Raw genomic sequence first — 21703 nt, 5'->3', positions numbered from 1 at the left:
TTTCACACTGGATTATGTAGAACAATCTTATAGTATTATATTACTTAAAAGTAATAAATTATATAGTATCTCATATAGAAGAAACAAAAGTCAACTAGCTTGCCCTATAAATAACCCTATGCTTTCATTTGGTTAGCTACAATCTCATAAATCTCTGCTCTATTGAAAGAAGAAGAAGAAGACTCATCAACCAGAAAGCAAAAAACAAAGAAAGATGGCCAAGCTTATCATTAACTTCTCTGCTCTCTTGATGATCGTCTTGTTGGTTTCTAATGGTAATTTTAAGATTTAATTAACTTCCTTTGTGCTGGTTAATCTATTAATATCGATTTTGATGAGGAAAGATTAATGTGAGAAGTGAGAACGGTTTAAACAGGACTCCCAAAGGCGGAAGCCCAAACATGCTTAAAAGGTGAAGCTCAGGAGGGTGTGTGTGTTCAAGTTGACGGCGGAAGATTGTGTGACCTTCTTTGCAAGACAAGCGACTCAACTTGGTTCGGGGCATGTGAAGTGGAAGAGAACGAGACACACTGTCACTGTTACGGACCTTGTTAAGTATCTGATCATCCGGAGGCAATACCAAATATGAAAGGTCCGATATGTGTGCTTTGCTTATGGTCAATGTCACATATCTACATGTGTACGTATTCCATGTTTGTGTGTGTGTGTGTTTTTATTTATGGCGTTCAATAAATTTGTAACAGCACCTTGAATGTCGCTGGTGTGCTCAATCAATGTAATACAAAGATTGAATCTGAATTTTATGTTTGCTTTTGTTGTTCTCCTATATATATGTGTGCTTACGACAATATATCCGCAACCCCAATGGGATGCAGCGTACTAACGTATACCACATTGCTATAAGAGTTCGATCAACTCGTTTGAATGTTAGAAATCTAGCTAGACTTTTTCTAATAAGTCGTTGTGTAATCAAATTAGCCAAATGCAAAGAATATTTTTAATCTCATGCATTAATCAATCAAAAACGTGAAGAAATTTATTCTCTAGAGAACTCTAATTAACCTAAACTTTTAAAAGAAAGTAAAATCCAAGGAAAGCTCTAATCAAAACCATTGCTAAAACCAGATGGCTTTTATAATTTACCACCACAACTTTCTTGGAAATAGTTAATTGTATAAAAGCCATTTAACAAATTCATACCCAAAAAGATCAAACTAACAAAAAAAAAGCTTAAAGTTTTTCATTCATGTCCCAATTTTAATTTTTACTGATATGACAGTGAAAATTAGAACATAAAGCATTTTTTTTTTATATTAGTAATTATTATTAGTAGTGGGGTTTAATGAAAAGAGATATTTAGTCAGAAAACACCAAAACCCTCCGTTTTGGCTTTTGGGGTTTGCTTCCATAGTCCATACCTTGAGCTCCTCCTCCTTGTCCTTCAATTCACTTTTTTTCCTTTCCCTTCTCCTACCTCTTCCCAAGTCTTCTGCTACTCTCAGGTTTCTTCTTCTTCTCCTCTACTTTAGCATCTGATTTCGTACTTTTTGAGTTTCTATGCCTTTTGCAGAATCACCCAAAAATCGAACCTTTTTCTCGTGATTTCTTCAATCTCTTAACCTTGTTTTCGAGTAAATGCTGCAAAAACTTTGCAATACCCATCTCGAAAATTGATTTTTAGTCAATTTGTAGTATTAAAGTTCTCCTCTTTCATGCTTTCGTTTGATTTTATTGTTTCTCACTTCTTTTATCGTTCTAATCTAATGCTGTGTTAACAAGAGCAACTGGGTTTTGCTTATGTTTACTTTAAGAATGCAAATTGCACTGCTTTGTTTATTCTCTTAATTGAGAGCTTTGGGTTTGACTTCTTAGCCTTTTCATGAACAGGTCTTGTTAGGGAAATTACCCAGTGGAGTTTGTAACTTCCTACAGTGGTTAGTGGTATCGTTATGGCAACCTACGTTTCACCGTGTTTCACTCCTTCAGATTCTCGGTTGCTCACTGTTCTTAGAAAGAATGTTTTACCAGAGAATCATTTAGGCAGGTTTAACTCTTTTAGAATGTTTGAGAGTAAGAAAAACAGACTTGTCGCTGCTTCTCAGAAATCTGAATCTTCTCCAATCAGAAACTCTCCACGGCATTTCCAAAGCCAAGCTCAAGATCCATTCTTGAACCTTCACCCGGAAATATCCATGCTTAGAGGTGAAGTAGTCAACAACACAATAGCCAATCCAAGAAAGGAAACGTCTACTACTGGACCTGTTACCGAGGATTTTGAAGAGCCATCTGCTCCGAGTAACTACAATGAGGCCAGGATTAAAGTTATTGGTGTGGGAGGTGGTGGATCAAATGCTGTGAATCGTATGATAGAGAGTGAAATGTCAGGCGTTGAGTTTTGGATTGTGAACACTGATATCCAGGCTATGAGAATGTCTCCTGTTTTACCAGATAATAGGTTACAAATTGGTAAGGAGTTGACTAGGGGTTTAGGTGCTGGAGGTAATCCAGAGATCGGTATGAATGCTGCTAGAGAGAGCAAAGAAGTTATTGAAGAAGCTCTTTATGGCTCAGATATGGTCTTTGTCACAGTATGTCCTCAAATCTTTGATTATTATTACTATTGCATCCATTCTTCTGTAGTTATAAACTTTGGTTGTAGAAAAAGGGATTTCAGACCAGTTTATGCCTGTGTCATTTCTGAATCACTTACTTCTTGTTCTCATATGTCCAAAAGTCAATGTCACTACCTGAGGTCCTGAGCATTGATGTTTGCATGTCTTTGTCATTTTTATAGGCTGGAATGGGTGGTGGAACTGGAACTGGTGCAGCCCCGGTAATTGCAGGAATTGCCAAAGCGATGGGTATATTGACAGTTGGTATTGCAACAACGCCTTTCTCGTTTGAGGGTCGAAGAAGAACGGTTCAGGCTCAAGAAGGGCTTGCATCTCTTAGAGACAATGTTGACACGCTCATCGTCATTCCAAATGACAAGTTACTTACAGCTGTCTCTCAGTCTACTCCGGTAACTGAAGCATTTAATCTAGCTGATGATATACTCCGTCAGGGGGTTCGTGGGATATCTGATATCATTACGGTATAGCTTGTTTAATGGATGCCCTGTGATCATTTTTTTATATATGACAAATGATTTACCAGCTATCTTTGTTTTTGCTTCGTAGATTCCTGGATTGGTGAATGTCGATTTTGCTGATGTGAGAGCTATAATGGCGAATGCGGGTTCTTCATTGATGGGAATAGGAACTGCAACAGGTATGTTTGGAATTATTGATACTTGTAAGCTCTTTTGGCTCAAATTGCATAAGCACCAACACGAGATGTGTATCAAAGTAGTCTAATAGAACTAACGAGCTAGTAGATTTGATGTGGCAAAGAAACCAGAGTGAGGTACTCAAAGTGACGATATAATATTCACTGTTACTCAACTGATATGCATCTATGCCATGATGTTTAAAGAAAGTCTTGAACTTGACCTTCGTTTAGGAGAGGTTTTATTTTGTTTGCTTTATGCTGATTATTTCTTGTCACTGGTAATCAAACAGGAAAGAGTCGGGCAAGAGATGCTGCACTAAATGCGATCCAATCACCTTTGTTAGATATTGGCATTGAGAGAGCCACTGGAATCGTTTGGAACATTACTGGTGGAAGTGACTTGACATTGTTTGAGGTTTGTCTCTCTTTCTTATCTCAGTATCGATAGATCCATAAACAATAATTGGATCTTGAGAGACCCGTTGAAATATTGGTTTCTTCCTTCCATAGATAAGTTAGAGCAGAGCCTGATTTTGCTTCATCCCCCTAAAATGCTCTATAGTTTTTATACACTTTGGTCTTGGTGTAGGTGAATGCTGCTGCAGAAGTTATATATGATCTTGTCGATCCAACTGCCAATCTTATATTTGGTGCTGTTGTGGATCCAGCCCTCACCGGTCAAGTATGTCCTTTTGATTTTTCTTCAACTAAACAGGTATATGACGTCTAGAGATATATAATTGATGTTTTTTGTTGGTTAAAAGGTAAGCATAACCCTGATAGCTACGGGTTTCAAACGACAAGAAGAAGGAGAAGGACGAGCGGCTCAGATGGCACAAGCGGATGCTGCCTCAGTTGGAGCTACAAGAAGACCCTCTTCCTCCTTTAGAGAAAGCGGTTCAGTGGAGATCCCAGAGTTCTTGAAGAAGAAAGGTAGCTCTCGCTATCCCCGAGTCTGATCACTATCCTGCACGCTGCAACAATAACAGACATGTGTATACCGTACTGCCTTCTCTCGCGGATACAGCAAGATGTTTTGATGTATGATCACAAATCTGTGTGGGTGTGTGTATATGCTCTCCCTCTCTCTCTCTCTCTCTGCCTCTTGGTTGAATAGGTTCTTTTAGAATTGTAATGTCACTTGTCGGAGAAATAATCATATACTTATATATGAATCATGATTATGAAAGTTTTAACACAATTGTTTCTTCAGCAACAAAGTTATCTTATCAAGTGAGATAACTAGAACTTTTTGAATATATGTCTACATGTCTACTCCTTCACTCGCAACTGTTTTGACTTTTGAATATACAGACCAGAAACAAGGTTGAGTCTAGTTAACACAGATCAAACACAGGTGGTTACAACAGCCGGACTTGCTTTCTTGAGAATTTTCCGGCACAGGACAAGCCATCCATCAATTTATTATATGTAAAGATATCAGGCAGCATATCTTTATCCAACATCTCGTTCACTAGAACTTCTCCTTCCTTTTTCCTCCCTTCTTTCGTGAATCCTGAAACCAAAACATGGTACGTTGTCTCATCGAGTTCATATCCTTTGCTTGATGCCAAAAGCCTCAATCTGTTTGCGTCAATCGAATGACCAGAACTGCAGAGATCCCGAAGAAGCAAGTTAAAGGTCACACTATCGGGAAGGATTCCTGCATTCATCATCTTCTCGATAAACCCTGATGCTTTCTCTGTTCTTCCTGATTTCCTCAACCCTTCAACGAGTGTAGTACAAGCAATCAAACATGGGGTTTGCCCTTTCTTCCACAACTCCTCCACCATCTCCATTGCTCTATCCACCTTGTTTTCAACACAGAGTTTCTCAACCAAACTACCATAATCAAACTCACTCGGTAAAACCCTCTTGTTCGAAAGATCGATCACCAATCCACAAGCATCATCAACCCGACCTTCCCTACACAACCCATCAACCAGAATCTCACAAGTGGCTTCCGAGAATCTACAACCTAGCTCAATCATCTCATACGCCATTTTGACACCTTCCTCGATTTTACCCCTGCTCAGAAACCCTCTAATCAGAGTGTTGAAGCTAACCACATTCGGTTCACAACCTTTCTCCTTCATCTCCCTAAACAAATCCAAAGCCAAATCAAACTTAAAACTCCTGCAGTAGCCATTGATGAGAATGTTAAACGTGCATACATCTGGCTTTGCCCTTTCCTTCCCCATCCTCTGGTAAAACCTTAAAGCCTTATCCATATCACTAACTTTCACATAACCATTCACAATAGTGTTATAAACCGCAACATTTGGTTTACCATCGATCAATCTCTTCATAGTATCAAACCCTAACAAAGCATAATCCATTTTCCCAGCTCTACAGTACGCATCAATGGCGGATCGGAAAATAGGTTCGAGCTCTGGACAAGAGAAGATACCTGAGGAACAAGGACACGGATTCGCCGCTACGAAAGAGAGGAGACGGTAAAGATCGTCGAACCGGTGCGTGGCGGCGAGTGATCTCGACATCCAGAGGAAAGAATCGTGATTGTGGCGGAACGTGTCCAGCGTAGCTGCCCAATTGAAGACGGCGAAGTCATAATGAGCGAAGAGAGAATGGTGACGGAGCTTCGAACGGAGGAACCCGAGGAGAGTTTGAGGAGTTAGGGTTTGGTGGTGAGGGAGATTGTTCTCGAGGTAATTGACGAAATTGGAGTGTTTGGGAGATGGAGTGAGAGTAAGAGTCGGAGGGATTGAGGTCTCCGGGAGTTTTGGTGGAGGATTAGGTAATCGGTAAATCTCCGGCGACGCCGGAGTGATCGGCGCCGGGAGATGTCTGGACTTTGTGACTAGATTGATAACGTTCTTCTTGTTCCATCTCATCACTCTGTTTTGTCAAACAAATCGAAAAAAAAAAGGTCGCAACCTTTAACGGTTTTGGATTCATCAAAACCGGAATAAACCGAGATTTAAACCGGTTTCTAAACCCTAGATTTAAATGTAGAACCAGAAACGCTTCTGGTGATTTACAGTTTCAGTTCCAAAGATGAGAACTTTGACCTCCCAGTTATACTCCAGTGGTGGTGGTCTCGCTTGGTTCCAGAAGAAGAATCAGAGCTCTCTGTTTAATAATCATCTCAGAATCTCTAAACCATTGAGGGTTCATGTTGTTGTATCTGCTGTTCAATTCAGACCTTGCATCGACATACACAAGGTATGAAAATCAAATTCACCCGATTTGAAGATCCTCAATTGGTGTTGAATGAAAAGTGAACTCTTTTAATTGATCTCGGTGTGTGTGTTCTGAGTTTTGATAGGGAAAAGTGAAACAAATAGTTGGATCCACACTTAGTGACTTGAAAGAAGATGGTTCTGTTCTCGTTACGAATTTTGAATCTGACAAGTCTGCGGAAGAGTATGCGAAGATGTATAAAGAAGATGAGCTTACGGGTGGTCATGTGATAATGCTTGGAGCAGACCCTTTAAGCCAAGCTGCAGCTATTGGAGCATTACATGCTTATCCAGGTATGCCTTTTGATGAATGTCAAATGGTGTTTTTTTTTTCTTTTTAATGTGCTGTTTGAATTGAAATGTAAAGTTTTGATGTGTTATATATATGATGATACAAGACAATGAATTCTAGGCGGTTTGCAAGTTGGAGGTGGGATCAATTCAGAGAATTGCTTGAGTTATATAGAGGAAGGAGCAAGCCATGTCATTGTCACTTCGGTATAATCGCCATCTAACTCGGTTAGATATGTTATCATAGGGATTTTGCTAGTTGTAATCACTTTTTTTTGTTGATATTTTCAGTATGTATTTAACAATGGAAAGATTGATCTTGAAAGACTCAAAGATATTGTGAACATTGTTGGGAAACAAAGACTGATATTGGACCTTAGCTGCAGAAAAAAGGTAATTCTTGGACCAGTATCATCGTTTTATGTCATGTAAAAGATCCGTAAACTTACATTGATATATGCATTTATTTATACGGGTATTGTGTTATCTAGGATGGAAGATACGCAATTGTGACTGATAGATGGCAGAAGTTCAGCAACGTCATCCTTGATGAGAAATCATTGGAGTTTCTTGGAGGATTTGCAGATGAGTTTCTGGTACACGGCGTAGACGTTGAAGGAAAAAAGTAAGCTTAAATATCTCAACACGGTGATTTGAGTGTCGTAGAGTAATTTTTACATTGAAAATACAGTGTTTAGTCAGTATGTACTGATCAGTGATGGTAATACTTCTTCTCTGAAGGCTTGGGATCGATGAAGAGCTTGTAGCATTGCTTGGCAACTATTCTCCGGTGAGTAATAACATATGCATTTCTTGATTGAGTATCATAGAGACTCTAGAATGTCTTGTTCTTATCAGGATGCTTTATTTTCATATGACTTGGAACTTATCTTACTAACTTACGGTTATCAACAGAACTCTACTCAATTCAGCAAACATGTGATTCAATAGATTTAAATAAAACCGGAATTGGTTTGTATGTAGTGGTTTTGCATCACCTGGAGACATAGAGATAGGATGAGAACTATAATGGACTATGAAGTCTATGATTAATAGAGAAAGCTTGACTGCAAAACTGTTCATTTGAGCTTTTGATCTCAGATGTTTGTTTGTTTTGACCTTGACAGATTCCGGTGACTTACGCTGGAGGTGTGACGGTGATGGATGATGTAGAGAGGATCAAGAAGGCAGGAAAAGGACGCGTAGATGTAACAGTGGGAAGTGCCTTAGACATATTCGGGGGAAATCTGCCATACAAAGACGTTGTCGCTTGGCATCACAAGCAGCAGCTCTCACTCCACTGAGTTCTTCCCCCATTATCACCACCCTTGCTCATCCTTCTGCATTACCCCCAAACTTTAAGCTTCAATGTTTGCAACATTAAATCTTCAGCTCAATCTTCATTTCAAACATTTGTCTGGATTTGTCAATTTTGAATATTTTTTCAACTACTACTTCTCAAATCTCAACCAGTTCTCTCATTCAACCAAAAAAAGATTAAATACAAATACATATTGTTTGACAACACGCATGTACATATATAAAAAACATTAGCTGAACTATTTACAACGGAAACAAAGAAGAATACAAAAAGAAAACGGTGCGGTGGGTGTGAAATCACCGTTTCGCGTTCCCGCCGTGTTTTTTTCTGAATAAAAAATTTCGTTTAACCAGATGCCACGTCATCACCAACGCCGTGTTTTTTTCTGATCCCACCAACTAAAATTCAGACAAAGACAACCAAAGTACTGTTTCTATTCTACTTACTTTCCTCCCCCTGGGACTTAAAAAACAAAAAACACTATATAAAAAACTGTACCCCACATGTATAACTATTAACACACTTGTCACGCGGCCACGTCAACATCCCCCACCATCCAACAAATCCGCTCTTCTTCCGGAAGCGAAACGCGTCATCCCACCCAAACCGGGTACGGGTACCACCACCTGCTCTCCGCCGTCACCAGAAGAAGAAGAAGACTTCGCAACAGCTTCCTTCGGGAGCCGGTTCCTGATGTCTTGTTTCCTGCTCGACGCTCCGTGAGACCCACGCGCTGACACGTCTTTGCATCCGCCTTTGATCCTGAAGATGGCTCTGAAACTCGCTATAAACCCGGATTTCTTAACCCGGTTAGTCGGTTCGACCCGGTTCGATTTCTGGCGTTGCATACGGCGGCTGCGTTCTCTTCTGGATCTCACTGTCCCGATGCAAGACACCTTAGGAGAAGAAGGTTCGCGAACCGAAGTACTATCCGTATTTGTTCGTGACCCGACCCGTCTCAAGACGACCTTGTTCTTGCCGCCGTGGTGTCGCCGTTGCTTAGCTTCGTTGAAACAAGTATTTTGCGGTTTAGGTAAACCGATGATCGACGCTTTGGATTTAAGTAAAAACCGTTGCGAGCTCGTGTTCGTGTGTTGTTGGTTTGGATTGAGTATCCCTGAGTTGCCTCTTTGTGAATCTTGACGATCAAAGAAGGCGTTGCCGCTTAGCCACTCGAGCTGATCAGCATCGTTTGACAAGAAGTAAGATTGCGGCGGGAAATCGTTTGGACTCACGGCGGAGTTGCTGTAGTAAGGTGGGATCGTCGGTTCTACGGTGGCGAGGGTCTCACATGCGATCTTCCGGTGGTCGGAGCCACCGACGCATACTGAAGAAACAAAGGCTTCTAGATCGACTTGGTGCATAGAGAGAGCTTGTAGAGAGACAAAGAGGAAGAGAGAGAGAGAAATTGTAAATGTGAAAGGTTTTGATATTTTTTTAGTGAGAAGAAATAGAGGTGAAGAAAGGATTGATGCGAGTATGGCTTTTTATATTACCAAAGACCAAATGTTCTTTTTTCAGATTTTTTTTGTATTTCTTTTTGTCTTCTTGTTGTTTGATTTATGACTTATATGCTCGAAAAACCTGGGGGAGGAGGAGGAAGAAGCGTCGACGTAAAATACAAATTAATATTATAAAAGATCAGAAATATGCAACGAAGATTAGTTGCTAATATGATATACATATACAACTTAAAGTGGGCTTTTTATAAAGATTGATATATACTAATATGAATTTGAATTTGGTAAGTGCTTAGATCGTGAATTTTTTTGTTTTGTAGATAAATAGATATTTTCGAGAAAAATGTTATTTATTTTTATGATCTTTCCTTATATCTATTGCCATCAAACTGGTTAAGAATTTTTCTTTCTTAATTCAGTATTATTAAATTAATTGATTCAGGTTGAATCAGGAAAAAACAACCAGCTAAAACGATGCTAACTAACGGTTTGTATTATAGCTTTTCTTCTTAATGTATAGTAGTACTATTGATAATTAGTTTTGGATGAAAATATGTGTGTATACAAACTATACATTAATGATCCAGCATGATAAAGATTCGTTTCTTTTTTTGGCGGCCGATTCGTTCTCTTTTTAAGGGGTTGGATCCAGTTAGCTGACTCATACTAAATGATTTTAAACCTATCCTTCTTAACTTTTTGTCGTCTTCATAAGTTGGAATGGCAGTGGCACCAAATCATTTGTTGGAAGCTTCTAAATGAAAATAGGTAGTTTAGATATGTGTTCAATTCATTTTACATTTTTACAAGATTCAATCAATTTTATTTCGATATTATTTTAACTTGGATTGCATTACAAAATTCTAAAAAAAAAAAATACAAAATATGTAGTCCTACCACGCACCCATATGTATGTCTAGTAGAATTGTGTATTATCGTTTTCCACCAAAATCAGGGAACCGAAAATGATATAATATTAATATCTAAAACTAAAACTGATTGATGCAATCGACTAGAACATTTTAGCCTGTTGTCTGCACTCCGACATATCACACTTTAGGGGTCCTATACACTTCGACTTACTCTGACAGTTCTTCCTGACATGTCTTCCTCTATTAATATTAGTAAGCCTATGAATAAAGAATACTTTTACGTTGAAAATATCAATCTTCATTGGTGACATTGTACCGCGAACTATATATGTTCACAATAAGGGTGGTAAAATTTGGCTGTATAAGTACAAACTAGTAAATAATTGGTGGTACATTTGTCGTTGTAACGTCAATTTTGTATTGCTATTGCAACATTTAATAGAAGTGCTAAAGAGATTGTCCAGTTATATCTAATTTCATTTATTTTTTAATAAGGGACTATACTATGTCAGAGCTTAGAAGTACACGCTGAGGGAATTTGAAACGAAACCCTTTGACGAAGTAACCATGTGTTACTTTCAATTGTTTATAGCACATCATTTGATTAAATATAGAAATCATGGAATAAAAGCCTAACACAGACCAAACTAATATGCCTTATAAAACTTTTCTAAAGCATCATGCAATATTGTTTTTTATAGCTTTCTCATTCTCGTGTTAGCTTTCTATTAGTTTTAATTCCCTGTTTTCCCAAGTACTGGTCAAAGTTTGAGGATTCGTTTTTTGATCTTTCGTATATAAAAAAGACCTAATTATATAGAAAAAATGATTTATTTGTTGACGCTTTTGGGAAGTTTTGTAATAATAATATTCAGAGCTCTCTGAGTTAATTACGATCTAACCCCAAACCAGGAATATTAACCAAATTTTTTTTTTCAAATTTCGTGGTTATATTTTGGCCGTATTCTTTTTTTCTTTCGTCAGATGAAAAAGGACATTGATTTTTTTTTTTTGTATTGTCAAATTAGGTTTACGATTACAAACGATTTTCGAGCTTATTAGTTTTGAGTCATTGACTAAGCATATACGTCAGCATCTATGATGAGAATGTAAGATAAGAGCGTCAAAGGCTATGAAACTCGGTTGCAGTCAAATGTCCAACCAATTAATAAACTAACTATAAATTACTTCAATAATTAAAAAATAAAATAATCAAACTAGTATGAACTCGATCCTTTCTAACGAGTATGGTTTCGAGAAGATCTCGTTGCGTTATTATCGATTAAAAAATACCAGCTATGTAGTGATTTTTTTTTATATATATACAAAATTTCGTCCTAGCAACTAGCCAGTATAGAAAGAAGAAAAGAACTATTTCGAATGTTCGAGTTAAATCGTAATTCTAGTCACAGCTGAACTCTCCACACGGACCACACCATTCGATAGTTTCTAGAAGCTAAAAGATTATGGCTTATCTAGTTGTCCTCGTCACGAATGACATATTTGACTATTTTCCGATATTTATAAATTATAACCAATATGATTTTATTCGTGTACGTGTTCAGCGTTTCTGTGTAAAAATAGTAATAAGTCAGTTGTCAATAAAGTAAATAATGTACATGTAGCGCTTAAAATATTATGCTTATGAAATAATTTGATCTAGAAACAAAATTTGTAAAAAGGTATTTTTCTGCATGAGTGAAAACAACTTCAGTTATTTTTATATTATCATAAAACTTTGTTTTAATTCTAAATTAGTTGTAAATAAAAAGTAAAACCTGGCCAAATATAAGAAAAGTCAAATAGCTTTTAGAAAACCTTCAACCTGCAGGGTCAAGGGACATTTTTTTTTTGTAATAGAGCTTTGAAATATGTTGGGCTGGGTCATTCTTTTAAATTACTTCAGATTCTAGTGTCATTCAAGTTGTTAATTTTTCATTGCTCTACAACCATGACATGCTTGATCAGACCCATTTGTGATTTCCACCACTCCGCGATTTCCACCATTTGACGAGATCAAAGCCTCACTCATGGCAATTGGCATCCCTACATGAAACCTCACTTCTCCTTTTGCACTCTTGACTCTTCTCCTTAATTCAGAGATTCTATGTCCTAGCCGTTTCTCTCTTTTGATATAAGACGAAGTCAACCATACACCAATGACGATGGCTTAAACTAAAACGACGACGGCAAACGACAACAAACTTCGGCGATTTCTTTATTCTCATGAACGAAAGATGACAACGTGTTTGCTTTTTTTGGCGCCTGCGATTTCTGCTAAGGTTGTTGTGTGCTCGTGAGCATCATGGTTAATATATTTGTCTTTCATCTTTAATACTTGCTTTTGTGCTAGCAATTATAATCCTTGAGACCAATTAACTGAGTAACATCTTATAATTAATTTGGTTACTAGGTTGAAGAATCGGATGAAGCCAGTAGAAAGTTTCCAAACGCAAAGTCCATATCCTCTGCTCAGTTTTTCGGGTGATCAAAATAAATCTTCCGATCTTGAATCAAGCACTACCCTTGACAAGTTCTCGGTAAGTAGATCTCCCACCAACTCTTATCATGTCAAACACTTGTTTCCATATCACTTTGATGAATGTTCTATTTGATATCTTCACATGCCAACAGTGCCCGCTCTTAGAATTTTTTTTGGGCCCTGGGCAAATTTTTTGACCCCTATATATTATGTATTAGAAAATTTTGTGGATTTTATTTTGATAATTTATAAATACATGAGAAGTTTCGGGGTTTTCTTTTGGTAATTTGAAAATTATAGATTCCTTTTTTGGTTATATTTACCCCATGATTTTTCTTTTGACATCAATGTATATTAAAAAGTTATGAACCCTTTTTTTGGTAATATGAAAATTATAGGCCCCTTTTTTGGTAATATGAAAATTATAGGCCCCTTAACTAAATTGTTTTTTTTTTTTTACAAAAGAAAAAACAAATTGTGTGCCCCTTTTGTGTGTGGGTCTCTCGGCATTGCACTGCTCGCCCTCCCCTTTGAGTCGGCACTGCATGCGAAGACACATTTCTCATCGTTAACGGGCACAAATATAGAATAATATTTTTAAATCTGTAGCCTCCGTTATCTATCGTGATCTACTAAGTAAGGAACAAGCCGTAGCTTTTGTTTGCATCGGCGATATAATCTAAGAAGAACTAATTCTAAAACTTTCTTCCAGAATTGATGTCACCTAAAAAGTTTACATCTATAAAAAAAAGAAAAAAAAAAACTTACGTCAAAGTAGTAATATATTATACGGGATTCAATTTTTCTTATATTTTTGTATAGTTCAATTATAATTTTCTGTTTTATTTCTTCATTTTAATAAAAATAATTCACATAACATGATTATTAAATTATTTTGCAATTTCATTCTAATTATAATAAAATATAATTCTATTTTAATATATAAAATATTTATAGATAAAAAACTGAATACATTTTGTTTTAAGAGAAAACTAAATATATAATAATTTGAATTTTTTATATTCAAAACATAAAAAAAAAATCAGTTCTTTATTCACAATAAATTTATTTTTATGAATTTCTCACATATTTTATTAACTTACATATTCTATCAAAATTTGTAATTCTCATATTTTAAATCATAAATATGTTTTTAAGGCATTGATACGCCCAAAATTCGAAGATCACTAAGCCGGACTAAAAATGATAGAAACTCGCCAAGGTGCAAGGTGCAACAAGGGAGATTTGATGGATTGAGAGGTCGCACAGCAGTTGCGGGAGGCTGCTGATATTTCCAACTCCAATCACTGCTAGATATGACACACTAGTCCAACAAAAGGAGTCTGTTGCTTGGATATTACACACCAAAAAACAAAGAAATGTTCTAGACAAAGAACAAAGAGATAAACTCTAATAAAGAAAAGGAAAATTGGTTGATGATTCTCAAATGATATTACATGAGTTTATATAGAGATAGAAAACTTGGTCACAAAGCCAAATATTATTCTTGAAACTAAAACACACTAAAGATAGATAGTTGAATGAAGATTCAACTCTTTGAAGTTTGTCTTCCCAAGGTGTCCTTCCCAAGGTGAGTTGAACTCTATTTTCGTCACTCGTCTCTGACCACAAAACAAAGTCATTATTTTGGGCTTTCTTGGATTTGAATTAGGCTCAAAGTGGGTTGGACTTGATAGGTATCATTCCCAATTTTCCCATGCTCTTTTTGGCCATAAGATCTTGAATTGACCCATTAAGTGTTTCCTTAATCTTCTTTGATATTTACTCTTTGATCCAACTTGCTGATGAGAAACAACATGGTCTGTATCTTTACTTCATCCTGGACTTAGTAGAAACAGCTCCTGGTTGCCATACGTAATTCTGGAATGTCCTAAACCAATCGGACCTAAAGCTCTTCAAGTGTAGAACTAGATTGACTTCCTTTGGCAAATGAAGTGTATCTTTGTATTTCATGGGCCAAATCTTCTCTTTCAGAGCATGTTGGAAACATAAGATATACATTAACATCCTCCAAGTGGTTTTGTACCGAAACTGTTTCTAAGTTGGTCTGTGTAACACGGTCTTTTGCTCGGACGCAAAACTGGGACTGAGATAGATCCACTGACTTGAAATATCCATATCTTTCACATATAAACTGATATTAATGTGATTCCAATTCTCCGTGGTTATGGAATGGATCAAGATTCCAGAACATTTTGGTTCATACCTTGAATCCTTTTGAATTGGTCGGAATCCTCCTTTGAATACTCGTGGGTCCAAATCACCTAGCGATGAGTTCACCTTTGACTTCGTTCATGGTGAGCAAGACTCAAGGGTCGTCTTGGATGGTCTCATGATCACATCAGGCATTAAATTTCAATCAAGTGAATTTAATAATTTGTGTTTATAATGTTGAAATTTGTGACCTCCATAGTATTTATAGCATTGCATTGAATGATTAATAAGAATAAAAAATATAATAAAATTGATTAATATTTTTAATTAGTACATTTTTGTGAATCTTATATAGTTTATGTAGCTACTATGACAATGAAATATGAATTGATATAAAGATTAGAGCAACAACTACTATCCAATTAAATAATATATTTATAAAATGATTATAATATAATATGGATTGTACTTTGCCATTCTCTTTTTTGTTTTTAGGATATTAGTATTACATATATATTACTCATATATTCTGAAAATCATAATTTCTAGTTTTATTTTCAATTTTTTTTTTACAACTATTTTCAATTGTACTTGTCATCTTAAGATATGTCATGTATTTCATATTTTGCTTTTATATTTATATTCTTTTATAAGATATGTAACTATTTTTCAATTTCTATTCATTTATTAATATTATTCTAATCAGTAATCATATATCATTTACCAGTATATAGTTAATTAACATATTAAAAATGTATGATTATATTAATTTATTCAAACCAAATTGTTGTGAATTGTAAATATATATAAGTTATGTTTTGGTCTCATTTATATTGATACAATTGAATCATTTTCCATATGATTTTAAGATATGATTTCATCAATATCTCGAAAGAGTGTCTTTAATTTTTGATTAATCACCTCGTATAATATTTAGATTCAATTTAAATAATATATCAAATAATATTTAGATTCAATCTAAATAATATATCAAAAGATATTTAAATTCAATCTAAATAATATGTTAGTTTTCTTGCCTTTGTTGGACAGGGAAAGACTATTGAGGGAACTAAAGCTATAAAACAATAATTGAGGGGAATATATTGTACAAGTTTTGAAATATACTTATTTAAAATAATATTTATGTAATATAAGCTACAAAAACATCACGTTTGCACTCATATATATGTAATATAAGCTACCCATTAATTTGATGGTTTGCCTCTGAGTTACATTGCTACCGAGGAAAACTAATGTGTCATGCGCTTGATTAGCCGTAATACGTAGATCAGCATTGCAACGATCATCGAAAGCTTCTCGAATCTTGTGTACTGGGTACCGATATTGTAAAGAAATAAAAATTATGCCCGGCTGACGAATCCATTGGCATCCGTATCCGCAAGCCTCATGAAACTGTTAAGATGTAACCAGGTGAGCAAAATACCTTAGTCTTTTCAAGGCTACACTCATCTCGGCTTTGCTCAGTCTAACGTTTTGTACCCCATACGTATCATAAACATCCTTGTATCAATCGTTGTAGGCTCTTTGCATATCCACATCTGAAAATCTTGCCTCAATGCTTGCCATGGAAGATAAACCGGCCACGATACTTGATACGAGAGATTAGGGATTCCGAAGTTTTGAGAGTTTGTGTTATTGAATTGTGACTTGTAAAGGATTCGAGATTTATATATCAAAACAGTTCAAGCAATCATATATCGATATCATAAAGGATTTATAAATGATTCAGGATAAACCACAGAAGAATGTTCAAAAGGATTCAGGATTTGTAAAGGATTCAGGATTTCTAAAGGATTCAGGATTTATAAAAGACTAGTATTAGAACCGTGACGTGACATGCACGGAACATATATTCGTTAGTTGGAAACTCATTGTTCTTTACAGTAAATTTTTAAAGACAATTATATCAAAGAGAATAAATCTATATAAAAACAAAGCCATGATCATGCCTATGAAGGACGAACCATGATTAATTACAACGACTCTATATTTGGTCCAAACATCATATAACTTATAACTATTAAAAATGTTAGTGTATTTTCAAAAGTCAACAAAATAAGTATACTGTATGTTACTTAATGTTTTATGTAAAACCCGATACCCATTTGTTCTACGTACCATATCAACTCATTTATTTATCTTTGCTTTACTCAATTGTACATCATGTATAAAATCTAGTAATAGTGTAATACCAATATTAAACCAGTGGATATTGTCATTTTTCTTGTCCGACTTTAACTCGCTATACCTAGAAAACATTCAAAGAAAAGAGGCGAACCTAGAGAGAGATTCATAAATTATACCAATCTGTTACTATTCTGTGGAGATAACCTTCCAAGAACTCAACACAAATCAGTTTAATCACTCATGCAGAAAGCAAGAACATAGTCAATTATCGATGTGATGAATCTATTGTATGTAGTGGATTCAACCCAACCATTATAACAATCAAGTGTTTCTCTCGAGCTCAAGAACAGAGCTTCATGAAGATTACAAAGATAGAGATAAATCACGATAGAACAGAATAGAAGAGAATAAGAACACGATAGACACAAAAATATTAAATCCTAATCCTTTTGCAATTTGGATTTCTTTGAAACCAAATCATCTTTCTTCTTGGACTTCAAACCGAAACCAAAAAATATTGAACCATCATTAAACCAACTAACCAAGTCAGCATGAGGCTAACTGGTTGAATTGGATCACACCATTAACACCAAACATAAAGGAACTAGAGAGAAAAGAATCATAGTAACAGAACTAGCCTAGCCAACACATTTTGGAATGTACTCTCAATTCTCAAATTCGATTCACGTAAAGGAAAAGGGTATAGTCCACAGATCTTTAAGTAGATCACTTGAGCTCAATATGGGCCTACCTACTAGAATAAATTTGAAAAGCTGTAAACCTTTGACTCTGTACAAAGTCAAAAGTATTGTGTCCCAATATGCTCCAATGGTTCTTCCACTTGTCTCCACCAGTTCTCTCAAGTACAGTTTCCAACTCTTAATCATCCTTCTCTCTCTCAGTACATATATTTTCACTACAAATTAGGATTTTTTCGCAAAGACTAATTAGCAAAAACTGAATTACCTCTTGTATAATAAAGAGACTAAGTTATGGCTCTTGTGTTGGGATTTGTAGTCGAGGGACGTAATGCGATCCCAATTCCCACACCAATTGTTCGATACAAAGAGTGAAGTTAGATAGAATCGGTGATTCCATTCTGGTGACGCAATTATTAAATGGTTACTTTACAGCATTTGCATTTTTGGTCAACATTTTATTTAGATACAAATATTCAAGTTGCTGTTTCATTAAAAAAAAAATATTAATTTCATTTCAAATGTACAATTAATACTTTAGTAAATGGGAACACAAATGTATATACTTATAAAATATTTTAGACTTTTAACAAAAACAAAAAAGTAATATTTAAGATTTATTGTCTGAGGAGATGCATTCAATATCTAGTGATTAACAATGAGATCTCTTTCCTTTGACATTTTCAGATAATTGAAATCTAAGATCTATTTATAGATTGACAAAAGAATCAAATTAATGGTTTGCACATTCGATGGTATGAAACCGCAACCTGTAGACTTGGAAGATCTTTGCGTTATCGAGTTGTGGATAGGCAATAATATTGTTGGGTGAGTGTTCACCGTTTGGCAGTTAGATACGTGACATCGATTGTTTTTCCTCCTTCTATAATAAATGGTGCATTGAAAAATGGGTGAATAGAAAAAAGTCACCTCATACTCTCATACTTGCTTCCTTAAGAAAACTTAGAATTCGATTCATAGTTTCATGCTTTAAATCATAATTAAATCTTATAGTTTCAGTGAAAACTAATCATTTAAACGAACAAAATAGTAAATTTCAAAGAATTATATGTTTATTGGTATTACAAAAATGTTTTCCGTAAGTAAGAAAAAAATATTGACTCGGAATATGTATACAAAACTAATCAAATGGTCTCGACCTACGCCTAGGAGGTTGGTGTTGAGTATTTCCAACCCAATCATTAACTTGGCACTAATCATATATAACAAACAGAAAATTATACTAACAATTGAATAAACCGTTTTTAAAAGTGGATATAAAATTTGATACACTTTTGTTTTCTTCCTCATGCTGACCATTAAGGTCAACAGGAAGTTATTAATATGTTTTTTGTTTTTTTTTTGGGTTCAAACAGGAAGTTATTAATATGTATGTTTAAAAAAACTAGGGTAACGACTAACGAGCACAGCTAATTAAAATATATATACACATAGAGATAATGGTAACAACTAGAAGTTGTAATCGGCTCTCGTTGTATAGGAGTCGGCCAAGAGAGCCGGCTAGAGAATCATTCTTTCCTACAAATATACAATAATAATATTCATATGACTTTTAGTCAAATATATAATCATAGATGTATATGATATTATTTTACATATATGACACGTATATCTGAAAATAATAATTTTGTTTAAGTTATGTTGCATATGAGATTATCCACTTATAAAAGTGTTATATTTTGTTTAAACGTCTACTCTTAGTTGTGGTTTCTCCATAGGTCGTTATCTTATGATTATCTATGAAATTATAATTAAGATACTGATAAGTTTTGAGTAATAAATTAAATGAAAAGGAAAAACTAAAGAGTGGACAGCTCCCCGTTTAGGTCTTGAAGAACAAATACAATCGTCAAAATTGAATCATTGATATATCTACAAAATGCAGTTTCTCATTTTCAAACACAAGTAAATACTTAAATATGGATTACATAACTCTTTTTTAGCCTTTTATAACCATCAAACTAACCACATTCGAATGATTTCCGATTTATGAAAATGATATTATTATTTAGGTTAATCACCAAATTCATGCACATATGTCAACATGCAATTAGTGACTCCAACTCACATATTATTATATTGATATAATTTATACACTAAAATACGACATTACTTATGACATCTTACCTACTACGAAAAACTATATATGTACATGGTTAGATGCACATGCACAAATGTAACAAACATCACTTTAAAATACTTGATTGATTATCAAAGCACATATTTAAGAAACATCACTTTAAAATACACGAGCTGACATTAAAACACCTGTTTGCTTAATGGATTCCCTACTTTTTGTTTTCATCCATCAATTTAAATAAAAACTCGTCTTTTAGTAATTATGTATATATCCGATAAGGCATTGGATGATGTACCATTCACCAACTCCTTGTGTGAACTTGAAAATTCAGTCATCAGAAAAAAATCATTACAATTATTGGTATATTTTGTAAAACAAGCAATCATCTCGTTACTTAAATTAGGGCCATCTATATAATCTTGAATCAAGAATGACATCTCAGATACAGATAGTATTAAATAAAATGTCACGGACCGTATATACGAATACGTACGAACCTCCGTGATAACCTATCGCTTGCGTAAGGTACTACTAAGGTAAAATATATAAGTAATGTCATAGATATTGATTCATTTTGGTCTCCAAAAATACATATCACGTAGCCATGATTTGCGACGAGATATATGCATTTTGATTGCTATTATTAAAAGTACATTTCCATCCGCCAAGAAATGCACCCCACTATTCGAAGTCAACACAGACAAACAAAAAAAAATTACGAAAACAAAAATTAAAATAAAGTCAAAAGCTCGCTAGACATCTCATCTTGGTATATAATCACCAACCATCTTCTAATTTCTTCCATTTTATTCATCTTCACAATCTTAAATTCTTTATACATATCTTGAGAGTTTCCAGAGAGAACAAAAAACAATAAAATACAAAGAATAAAAATAAAAATGCTGGGAAAAAGAATAGCTTCGTTCAAGAACTTAGCCAAGAAAGTGAAGAGCATCAACACGACGACGAGAAGCGGAGGAGAAGGCGGCTCCGAGTCAACACATAACGAGTCACTTCTGATGGGCGAGGCAGAGGAGGCGGCTATGGCGACAAAGACGCCAACGGGGACGTTCGCGGTGTACGTAGGGGAAGAGCGCGTGAGACGCGTGGTTCCGACAAGCTATTTGAACCATCCGCTCTTTAGGATGCTCCTAGACAAGTCTCACGACGAGTTCCTCTGTTTCGAGCAGAAGGTTATGTTGGTCGTGCCTTGCAGCCTATCCGTTTTCCAAGACGTCGTGAACGCCGTCGAGTCTTGTAACGGAAACTTTGATTTCGGCGATTTTGTCGAAGAGTTTCTATAATTTAATCTTCTTCTTTATAATTATTAATCTTTCTGAAAACGTTTTTCTAGGTCATTTTTTTGTTTTAAGGAAATTATATATACTCATTAGGATATGATTGATTGATCGTGAGATTTGTGATACATTGAACACCCCTTTGTTGCGTGGTGTGGAATTTGTAATTTTTTTCTTTCCATAATCTAATTATGATATATGTTATTTTACTTTAAAATAAAAATAATCAATACATAGTTTATTCTATTTAGGTTTTTACTAGCCTCCCATTTGATGACCTTGGTCGCTTTTTAATGGTTCAAACTTCAAACATGTTTGTGTGAAGACATGTTGGCGAGTTAAGTCAGAGCTTGCTTGTCTCGAATAGCTAGTAATCCAACATCGTAGACTGCGACTCCGAGTCTGTGACACTAAAAGGTTAAT

At 35.3% G+C, this 21703-nt stretch overlaps 6 protein-coding genes across 6 annotated transcripts; 4 read left to right on the top strand and 2 right to left on the bottom strand.

Annotated features, from left to right (window-relative positions):
• Positions 1–179: 179 nt before the first annotated feature.
• Positions 180–696, top strand: LOC109133508 (Defensin-like (DEFL) family protein). Its single transcript, XM_019246942.2, has 2 exons — positions 180–275; positions 377–696. The coding sequence occupies exons 1-2, from the start codon at positions 215–217 to the stop codon at positions 553–555; spliced, it is 240 nt and encodes a 79-aa protein (XP_019102487.1). The 5' UTR covers positions 180–214; the 3' UTR covers positions 556–696.
• Positions 697–1302: 606 nt separating this feature from the next.
• LOC104792396 (cell division protein FtsZ homolog 2-1, chloroplastic) lies at positions 1303–4432 on the top strand. The gene is made up of 7 exons (XM_010518534.2): positions 1303–1463; positions 1849–2549; positions 2756–3055; positions 3141–3231; positions 3522–3646; positions 3821–3913; positions 3996–4432. The coding sequence occupies exons 2-7, from the start codon at positions 1911–1913 to the stop codon at positions 4188–4190; spliced, it is 1443 nt and encodes a 480-aa protein (XP_010516836.1). The 5' UTR covers positions 1303–1463; positions 1849–1910; the 3' UTR covers positions 4191–4432.
• Positions 4433–4435: 3 nt separating this feature from the next.
• On the bottom strand, positions 4436–6239 carry LOC104792397 (pentatricopeptide (PPR) repeat-containing protein). The gene has a single exon (XM_010518535.3). The coding sequence runs from the start codon at positions 6084–6086 to the stop codon at positions 4593–4595; it is 1494 nt and encodes a 497-aa protein (XP_010516837.1). The 5' UTR covers positions 6087–6239; the 3' UTR covers positions 4436–4592.
• Positions 6201–8194, top strand: LOC147942925 (1-(5-phosphoribosyl)-5-[(5-phosphoribosylamino)methylideneamino] imidazole-4-carboxamide isomerase HISN3, chloroplastic-like). The gene is made up of 7 exons (XM_010518530.2): positions 6201–6417; positions 6521–6728; positions 6847–6932; positions 7017–7118; positions 7217–7350; positions 7467–7515; positions 7853–8194. The coding sequence occupies exons 1-7, from the start codon at positions 6250–6252 to the stop codon at positions 8027–8029; spliced, it is 924 nt and encodes a 307-aa protein (XP_010516832.1). The 5' UTR covers positions 6201–6249; the 3' UTR covers positions 8030–8194.
• On the bottom strand, positions 8181–9623 carry LOC104792395 (uncharacterized). The gene has a single exon (XM_010518533.3). The coding sequence runs from the start codon at positions 9408–9410 to the stop codon at positions 8586–8588; it is 825 nt and encodes a 274-aa protein (XP_010516835.2). The 5' UTR covers positions 9411–9623; the 3' UTR covers positions 8181–8585.
• Positions 9624–20617: 10994 nt separating this feature from the next.
• On the top strand, positions 20618–21526 carry LOC104792392 (auxin-induced protein 15A-like). The gene has a single exon (XM_010518529.2). It carries the CDS (start codon positions 20882–20884, stop codon positions 21284–21286), a length of 405 nt encoding a protein of 134 aa, XP_010516831.1. The 5' UTR covers positions 20618–20881; the 3' UTR covers positions 21287–21526.
• Positions 21527–21703: the final 177 nt, after the last annotated feature.

This window comes from Camelina sativa, chromosome 6 (genome assembly GCF_030686135.1).
Source record: "Camelina sativa cultivar CO46 ecotype springtype chromosome 6, ASM3068613v1".
NCBI classification, from domain to species: Eukaryota; Viridiplantae; Streptophyta; class Magnoliopsida; order Brassicales; family Brassicaceae; genus Camelina; species Camelina sativa.
Note: the sequence above shows the minus strand (reverse complement) of the source record. Positions and strands in the feature narration are given on the sequence as shown.

Bases quoted from the DNA above. Each gene is read 5' to 3' on its own strand.
- LOC104792395 (XM_010518533.3), bottom strand. From the start codon at position 9,410: ATGCACCAAGTCGATCTAGAAGCCTTTGTTTCTTCAGTATGCGTCGGT.
- LOC104792392 (XM_010518529.2), top strand. From the start codon at position 20,882: ATGCTGGGAAAAAGAATAGCTTCGTTCAAGAACTTAGCCAAGAAAGTG.
- LOC104792397 (XM_010518535.3), bottom strand. From the start codon at position 6,086: ATGAGATGGAACAAGAAGAACGTTATCAATCTAGTCACAAAGTCCAGA.
- LOC147942925 (XM_010518530.2), top strand. From the start codon at position 6,250: ATGAGAACTTTGACCTCCCAGTTATACTCCAGTGGTGGTGGTCTCGCT. The intron at 6,933-7,016 runs GTATAATCGCCA...TGATATTTTCAG, and splicing joins GCCATGTCATTGTCACTTCG to TATGTATTTAACAATGGAAA. The intron at 7,351-7,466 runs GTAAGCTTAAAT...TCTTCTCTGAAG, and splicing joins GTAGACGTTGAAGGAAAAAA to GCTTGGGATCGATGAAGAGC.
- LOC104792396 (XM_010518534.2), top strand. From the start codon at position 1,911: ATGGCAACCTACGTTTCACCGTGTTTCACTCCTTCAGATTCTCGGTTG. The intron at 2,550-2,755 runs GTATGTCCTCAA...TCATTTTTATAG, and splicing joins CAGATATGGTCTTTGTCACA to GCTGGAATGGGTGGTGGAAC. The intron at 3,647-3,820 runs GTTTGTCTCTCT...GTCTTGGTGTAG, and splicing joins GTGACTTGACATTGTTTGAG to GTGAATGCTGCTGCAGAAGT.
- LOC109133508 (XM_019246942.2), top strand. From the start codon at position 215: ATGGCCAAGCTTATCATTAACTTCTCTGCTCTCTTGATGATCGTCTTG. The intron at 276-376 runs GTAATTTTAAGA...CGGTTTAAACAG, and splicing joins CGTCTTGTTGGTTTCTAATG to GACTCCCAAAGGCGGAAGCC.